A 9,260-nucleotide genomic window follows, 5' to 3' on the forward strand; every position below is an offset into this window, starting at 1 on the left:
GACTCCGGGGATCCAAGGGTAGGGAGGAAAGGGGGCTCTGCACTCTTGCTCTGCTCACGTACTCCAACACGCTCCACGCAACACTCGCCACACTGCTCAGGGAAATATTCCAGGGAATAAAGGAAATGCCCAAGAGACGGGTCTAGGGAGATCTGTTTACAGACAGACGAAGTAGAATCAACACTAAATAACGCTTGGAAAACACAAGAGAAACTCAAAGCCGGGGTTACACTAACGTGAGTCTTTACAACAGTCCAGCGACGAGAAACTCTGAGCCACCACCTTAAGTAGTGCCCAGGAAACTGCTGGATAATGAGCCTCAGGTGTGTAATTGCCTGCAGGTGCGTGGGCCAAAGGCGAGAGCTCGTGGTGAGCTCTGCCCAGGCAGAGGTAGAGAGAGCGTGAGCGAAAACAAAAGCGAAAACACATGAAGCCTTTCAGAGTCAGCCGGACAGCCACAGCGACCATGACCATCACCACACATTTCTAATTAAGTTAGCAACAGGTTCCTGTAGCTAGTTGTGTCCATATTCATTATTACGTTCAGATTCCCCACATATAGAGTCCTTGATTTTCCACTGATACAGAGATTTAAAAAATTCTGTCCACTTTCAGGTGGTGCACACACGTTCACCAGTGTAACAATGTTTGGTCCATCAGTCCTTTAACTATGAAGCATCTGCCTTCACTGTGTTTAATTTCCTTTCCACACACAAAATGAATAGTATTAGAGATTAATATTGCTTCTCCTCTTTTACGTGAATTTCTATGTGAACAATAAAAAGTATTATTGAAGACAAATCTTTTGGGGTTTTCATCTTCCACAATCAACAGATGGGTTTCTCCATCTGTGCCTTTTCCTTTTTACGTTTGGTAATTATTCGAGATCTTTTCACTGGAATTCCCAGAACATTTACATTAAGGAACATCATTCTAACATTTCCTTTTTTTTATGTTCACAATGGTTAAATGCCACAGTTGGCAGAAGAGCTTTAGTGAGACATATTTAAATAACAAAGAAGTGTATTTAGTACTGTTGACTTCCACCAAGACAGGTCAGCTACACACCTGTCAAGCGCTGGGACACCTCTCGTAAAGAGGGGACGCCACTCTGGTGTTGATTCCCAAGCCTTTGTGGGTTAATTCATCATTACCGTCCCCCATCAACATATGTAGGTATTTTTGTCACCAGCTTAAACTCATGACTGAGCTTTCTGTCGTGTTTTGCAGCTTACTTACTTTGACTCAAGTTTGGGACTTGGGCAGGACAGCGAGATGCAGAATAAACTTTGCGATACTTTTTTCACTTTAACACAAAACTGAGGAAAATGATGATTGCTTAAATATGTGCAAAAGGAAACTAAGGGTAACTCAGAACGTAGATGTTGGTGGACCGAGAGAACTGGTACTTCTCCAAGGCTGGGATCAGGGTGGTTCGTAGCCAAAAGCAACCTCAAAAGAGGAAATACCAGTGGCTGAGGAGGTTAGTGTATTGGTTCTTATGGTCAGTCAGTACAACAAATGGATGTTTGGCTCCCTCATTAGCAAACACCAAGAATCGCTGAAGCTGCTTTCAGGTGGTGTGAGTGGGCCAATCCGCCATGGTTTTTACTCTTTCCAGATCAGTCTTCATCCTGAAACACGAAGCCAAGGAAAGATACTGTAGTTACATGAAACTCACATTTTTCTGCTTTCACATACAATCTGCTCTCAAGGAGCCGATGCAAAACTTGATGCACGTGGACCTGGTGCTCCCCCATACTCTTAGAAAAAATAATAATTTCTTCTAAATAAACAAACAAGTTTAAGAAAATGCATCATTGATAAGTGCCTGGAAGACAGCTGGGGCATTAGTAAGGCCAAGGAAGGTAAACGCCATTTTCCATTCATCTCCCTCACGAATTCGAACCACATGGTAAGCATTTTGTAGGTTCAGTTTAGTGAAGACGGAGCCCCCCTGGAGGAGTTTGAAGACAGAATTACCGGGTGAAGAGGATATTTAATTTTCACTGTGATCTGATTAAGTCCACGGTACTCAGTGAGGGTCTTATCTTTCTCGGCCACAAAAAACAACCCAGCCCTTATGTGGGAGGCAGATGGTCAAATTATCCCAGCGGTGAGGGAATCCATAATGGATTTCTCCATAGACTCCCTCTCAGGCCGGGAGAGATTGTATAATTTGCTGGTAGGTAATGGAGCTCAGGACAAGGCCTGTGCAGCTGTCTTATGGCCTGTAGGGAGGTAGTGAAGGAGCCATCTCCTTGCTGAAGACTGTCGTGATAGACCCTAGGACCTTGAGTCAAATCGGGAGAACATGGGGTGACAACTCGGGGAGTCATGTTTACCGTTTACCACTCTAAAATAATATCCCGGAGTCTGGATGGCCGCACTGGTCCTTAAGTATTGCAGTTGATTAAAGATGAGCAGCAGGTGAACAGATTAGGAGAGAAGGATGCTCTGCCCAGGTAAGGCAGGGATGACGACTGCCTTTTACCCACAGATCAAGGCTTCCTATAACACTTTCCCTGGTTTAAGAGCACCAACATTTATTTACAATAATTAAGCCTAGCAATTACATGAAAATTATAATAGTACTGTGTGCATATACATATATACTCACACCCACTTACACACTCAGGTGCATCTCTACTCAAACATTTCAAACAGTTTGGTGAACTGGAACATATTAAACTAAACTCTTTCAGGGAAAACATTAAAGCTGTTCATCATCTAGGCTTTTTCTGTCAAGTGCCATTTGTAGTTCAAGTAAATAAAAAGTAATTTGGTTTGTGTTCACCCATTGATGTTAGCCTGCTGTTGGAACTCCAGCAGTCGTCCTCGTGCAAGTTGCCCCAATCCTGTTATTTCTGCCTGCTTCCCAATTCATGGTTCTGGTGTTCTTCTGCAGCTTCTTGATGAGGGCTTGATGAGCACTTAAAGTACTTTCTACAACTACTAAGACTTTTCACCCAATGTTTTTTTTTATGCTGTGGCAGGCAAGATGTAGGACCCAAATGCAGGACTTGAAACACAAGATGGGTGAACTGAGAGAGGCAGCTTGTGGCAACAACTCAGACATCACAAACATGGAAAAACAAAACCTAAACTGGAAACTAGGAAGCTAGGGACACAGAATTAATAAACTAGAAAATGGGAAAAAAGAAGCTAGGAGTTAGAAGGAGACTTGAGGAGAACAGAGATAACACACAGGACATAGAGGTAGTTAACGACACGACAACGGACAAAGGAAAACACAGGGCTTAAATACACAAGGGAGCAATGGAGGGTGACACATATGAACCTAATCTGACATGATGAAACAAAGGGGAAGCAAAACTGAAAACACTGAACGAAGGACACGAGACTATCAAAGTAAAACAGGAAACACAAGACAGGCACGGTGACGTAGACTTGACAAGGAGATACGGCTGAAACAGAGACTATCAAACAACGACATGGAGACTCGGAGACACAGGAGATACACAAATATAGAGACCGGAAAGAACAGACAACAAAACAGAGCTGATTTGACGTGACACACAGAACAAAACCTGAGATCTAAAAATCACTAAAATATAACCAGAAACTAACTGAAACAAAGAATATTAATAATCAAAACACTGAGTCACCAGGCTCAGGACCATGACATCCAACATTCACACCACAACTCAAACTGTGTACACTACCCTAAACCCAATACAGTTAATCTGGATTGGCTCTTAAAGAGTCTATTCTCTGATCCAATGAGTATTGCCCAGTCAGCAGTGCAGAGCTAGAATGTAAGAGAGGAACAGGGGACTGAGGGGACCCTGAGGGGACTGCCGCTATTCTCCGGATGTCTACCCTGCCTATACTGATGAAAAACCGGTGGCCCCGAGTAGCCCTGCAGGCGTCATCTACCACACCTGTTCCAGCAGGTCCCCTCTAGATTTAGTTTAGTGGCCTGAACAGTGAGCCCCGGAGGTATGTTACTGTTAAAAGGCTGGAGTCATCTGTAAGAGCTATTTATGAGATGTAACACACCTATTTCTTCTGTGTAGGCATAACTCAAGTCCAATAGGAAACAATGAAAATCTTCTAACACAGGAAATCAAATATAACAAATCCCATTTCTGGGTCCAGAAGTGATGCATGAAGTCAGACATCTAAACATTTGCTTAGTCTTTCTAACCAAGCGCTAAAGGCCTCAGACAAGATCTCCACTGCTACAAATAATCCACACAGAAGCACACACACTCCAACACACACATACAAAGTTGGCCAAGGTGTTGACCAAGAGGACAATAACCTACAGTGCGGATCACTGACGCTTATTTACTCGCTAATGCTTTGTTTCCACACAAAGTACTTATTGTAACTGACCTCAGAGCCAGCACACGCTGCTCGCCCATCATTTTTCTATCCACAGTGCTCATGTGCAAACCGTGAGAAAAAAAGTGCTGCCCCGTCAGAATATATGCTCGTAAAATGGGCTTCATCTGTTTGACATTAGACAGATTGCATTACCTACTTACTGCTTCATTTTAATTTATGTCTATTTTTAGATTTGACCAAACACTGTTGACCTTCCTTGTCCTGACAGATTGTTACTTTTTAAATTTTTAATTTAACTTTTTAATTTTTTAAATTCTGTTTTCATTCAAATTCCATTGTTTTCATTCAAATTCTGTTCTTTTCATTCTAATTCTATTGTTTGTTCTCAAATTCCATTGTTTTTATTCAAATTCTGTTCTTTTCATTCTAATTCTACTCGTTTTATTCAAATTCTATTGTTTGTTTTCAAATTCTTTTCTTTTCATTCTAATTCTATTGTTTGTTCTCAAATTCTGTTGATTTTATTCAAATTCTGTTTTTTTCATTCTAATTCTACTCGTTTTATTCAAATTCTATTGTTTGTTTTCAAATTCTGTTCTTTTCATTCTAATTCTATTGTTTGTTCTCAAATTCCATTGTTTTTATTCAAATTCTGTTCTTTTCATTCTAATTCTACTCGTTTTATTCAAATTCTATTGTTTGTTTTCAAATTCTGTTCTTTTCATTCTAATTCTATTGTTTGTTCTCAAATTCTGTTGATTTTATTCAAATTCTGTTTTTTTCATTCTAATTCTACTCGTTTTATTCAAATTCTATTGTTTGTTTTCAAATTCTGTTCTTTTCATTCTAATTCTATTGTTTGTTCTCAAATTCCGTTGTTTTTATGCAAATGCTGTTGTTTTCATTCTAATTCTACTCGTTTTATTCAAATTCTATTGTTTGTTTTCAATTTCTGTCCTTTTCATTCTAATTCTATTGTTTGTTCTCAAATTCCGTTGTTTTTATTCAAATTCTGTTCTTTTCATTGTAATTCTACTCGTTTTATTCAAATTCTATTGTTTGTTTTCAAATTCTGTTGTTTTCTTACTGACACACTATTTCTGTCACTGCCCCTCCCTAAACACACACACACACACACCCCACACACCCCTCCCCCACCCCCCACCCCCCACACACACATAAACACACATAAACACACTCTCTGAAATGTGGTGAGAACATTCAAACATCTTTTGATAACCATGGTTCCCGGCTGCTCTTGTCCGTCACTGACCAATAAATGTGGTCCAAGCCAATTGTGGCTCTGCCTAATGTAACCTTGGAAAGGCCACAATCTGCCACGGCTGTGGCTCTCTAGCTTCCAGCATGCATTTACTGCCAGAGATAATCTGGGCCAGTGGACAAGAGGGGATTCCAACTCTCTCTCTCTCTGTCTTGGTTGTCCTCCTCTGCTCGCTCGCTCTCTGTGTTTGCCTGTCTCTCTCCCAGTGAACAGATTAGTTGAGGTGTTGGTTGGAAGCAGTGCATCGCTTAGGCTTTATTAGCATGAATTTATTCATGCCCTGTGTCTTCCCCTTCCTACTTCTTCCCCCAAATCCTCTTCCTTCCCTCCTCCTTTTTTCTTTGTATCCTTTCATCATTTCCTCTACTCACTAATATGTTATTTGTCTTATTTCATCACATCTTGTCTCTCCTCATCCTCAAAGCATTACAGCGCCCACCTTAACTAGGGCTGTTCGATATAACGATATATATCGGATGATGATATAAAAACATCTATCGTTTCCTATCACGCTATCGTTTGTTTCGTGGTGTCGTGAAATTGAAACTGTTTACAGCAATATTTTTTCATGGTTTTGATGGTCACTGTAGTGGCTATATTAATTTATTAAAGTTCTCTCTTTCTCTTATGTTTAATATAACCACACTACTGATGGACAAGTGTCTGTTTTTATGTGTTGTCATTAGCAACAATGATGGTAAAACCATCGCGTGGCTCGTTTCACAATAAAGCTCAAGATCCTGTTGAGGCTTTTCAAAATAAACTGAATCACGTGAAAAAGTATGCGGAGAGGTTACGGATGAGAAGCAAAAATAGCCGCCAGGTACTAAAAAAATAAACATTAGACTCAAACGTTAGAACAGGCTTTTCCCCGCTGCACGCTGTGTAATAAATACAAAGAAAATGGCGGCCGTTACAACTAATGTCTAAAAATGTATCGTTTCATTCATCGGTTAAAACACTCGACTCCAGGTACAGCACGCCCAGCTGGAAACACTTCAGGAAAGTCGAGATTCACAGAATTTACAGAAAATGTTACATTTTTGTGATTTATATCATTGTCAGGACGATAAATGTCTTATAACAGGATATGAGATTTTGGTCATATCGCACAGCCCTAACCTTAACTCACGTCATTTCTCTCAGTTTATACCTGCTGCTCATCTCAGCCCTATTTGGAGCTTCTGATTTTCACACTAGATAATCAAATGTTAAAAAAGACTCAAACAATCCCAGTCAGATATATATAAATACATATAACACGCCAGGATCAGAGGCAGTTTCATCTGAAGGCATATTATGAGTAAAGCAACTTTACATGGGTCTTAGATTCAACCAGCAGCACTAGCACCCATATCACTGCAGTGACTCATATTCATCAGGGCGCTGCTCAAAAGACGTTTTTGGTTGCACATAGCAAAAAACAAACAAACAAAACAGAACAACACACAATGTAATTAGCCATGTGCTAATAGCTTTAGCTTAAATAATTAATATAGATTCAGTTCTTGAGTTTCAAAGTCTATTTTCTTACCTCAAGCGAACACATAAAAGCTTTGACATTTCCCCTCCTCACCAGGACCCAGAGAGTGGCACTGTTTCCAACACTATGAAATGTGAAAATGTCCAAGCAGAAAAAATGCAACAATAACTTTCACTCACACTTTGTTCCCCGACAGGTGTTGGACAGTAAGGAAGAGGAGGAATTGACACAAACAGAAGATGAGCAGGAGGGTGCAGATGGTGGCCAGTTTGATGTCATCCCGCTCTACTCAGAGAGGGCTACTGTCTCCAACCTAGGCTCTTCTGGGACTGGGGGGTCCACATCTCTGACCACTGGGCCATCTAAAGCCATGCTACTCCTGCTTCTTCTCCTGTCATTGTCCCTCAGCTGGCTGTAAAACAGAGGATGGAAAGAAATTACATACACACAACTATTTTAGATTCATTGCTGTAAAATTATAATTCCAAAATTGAAAAAATTGACTTTGTCTGTAGAATCCCTCGATGCCCATGCTCCGCCCTCTAACCTAAACATGGCTCTTTTTTCTTTCTGAATGTGACTGAAGGTAAAAGGTCGGACGAGCACAGAAATCCTAGTTGTGGTAGGGTGTTCATATGATGCAATTATTAATACGCATAATAAAGCTGTTCATATCACCGGTCTAGAGAAAAATTGAAAGTGGCTTGTTGTAGTCTCAGCAAATACTTTCTGGCAGCGGTTTTTCGTCCTTTTGTACACGCCCAAGTGTAAAGTTTAGACAATATTTTGAACTGGTATATAAAAGGCATACACAGTACATACCAAAATTCCTGAAGCAAAACTCTTAGCCCACAATCACCGCTCCACCCCCACGTCATAAAATGCAACATTTTGTCCAAATTTTCCCAAGTGCTTTTTTAACAGAGCAATGGATTTTCAACATAGCATTCTTTACTAGTTTTCTTTAGAAAGCATAAAGTATTTCTTTTTGCATATAATAACATAATTACTACCAGAAAAAATCAAGTTAATATTGAGGATTATCTGCAAATGTATATGTTGTACTTTAGCAAGAGTTGTCACTTGAGAAATTATGATACCAAAACCAAAAAACAATTCACTTTAGACTGTTGATGCCCATAAAGCATGAGATGGATATGCAGAGTTTTGAGTGCTTGGCAGTGTTGAGAACTGGACTGAAAAGTGTAATGAAGAAATTTAAACAGAATAAGCCTGTCAATTAAGCAAAAGATTTCAAAGACTCTAGAACGAAAACTAGTGAGAGATGCGTCTAAAACAACTTAGCCAGGTCATGAATTGTAGTCTCAAAGTAGACAATCACTAGAACACTGCAGAAGAATGGAGCGCAAGGTTAGAGGCCAAGAAATCTTCACTACTACAGAACACACAGTTACAAGCAAGACTGACGTATGCTAAAGATCATGCATGCTGGAATTGTGTCCAGAGAGACGCTGCTTGTGTTTGGAAAAAGAAGGGAGTGGCTTACAACCCAAGGAACAGTCTCTGCAATGAAACACGGTGGTGGGAGTATGTTGCTGTGGGAATGCTTCAGTGCTTCTGGATCTGGGGAATTTTGTGAAGGTGGAAATAATTATGAAGAAAGAAGGATTTATGAAGATTCTGAAAACTTCAAGCTGTCAGCAGTAAAACAGGAACTGGTTCATACATCATCTCATTCTTCCAACAAAACAAACACCCAAAACTGGCCTGTGCAAAGCCCTGACTTGAGTCCCATTGATACTCCTATAGGGTGGACCTAAGGCCCAGGCCCCTGCCAGAAGAACATCACATCTGGAGGACCCCAAGCGATCTGCCAAAGGAAAATGGGTTGGGATTGCTCATGAGATGTTTGTGAGATCAGTTCAAAACTACTACTAAGGTTGCAGGCTCTTATCCAGCAAAAAGGACACATAACTGACTATTAGCATCAGAAGGGTTGATAGTTTTGTCCCTGGTAAAAAACAAAGAAACCAAAAAATGTTCAAAAATGATTTTGTAAAATACTTTTGTTTCTGTGTCCAAAGTAAAATAATGTAAGCATCCAAAATAAACGAGGATGTTTTGAACAGCTGTGTTAAAAATTCCTTGCTTGGTTGAACAGTGCTTGGGAAATGCTCTTCACAGGGGGTCTAAGAGTTCTCTCCTTATGTAAGAAAACTG

General features: G+C 40.2%; 1 protein-coding gene across 1 annotated transcript in view; it reads left to right on the top strand.

The window, feature by feature from the left end:
• The window catches only part of LOC102775866 (GDNF family receptor alpha-4-like), a 75,486-nt gene that overhangs the window by 65,042 nt on the left and 1,184 nt on the right, over positions 1 to 9,260 (top strand). Inside the window, exon 8 of the mRNA XM_087845882.1 lies at positions 7,276 to 9,260. This exon is cut by the window's right edge and continues 1,184 nt beyond it. Coding sequence (XP_087702008.1) covers positions 7,276 to 7,497 — 222 coding nt within the window. The 3' untranslated portion in view covers positions 7,498 to 9,260. The remainder of the gene's footprint in view (positions 1 to 7,275) is intronic.

The sequence above is a fragment of the Neolamprologus brichardi genome, chromosome 2 (assembly GCF_056152115.1).
Source record: "Neolamprologus brichardi isolate AB-2024 chromosome 2, ASM5615211v1, whole genome shotgun sequence".
Taxonomy (NCBI): domain Eukaryota; kingdom Metazoa; phylum Chordata; class Actinopteri; order Cichliformes; family Cichlidae; genus Neolamprologus; species Neolamprologus brichardi.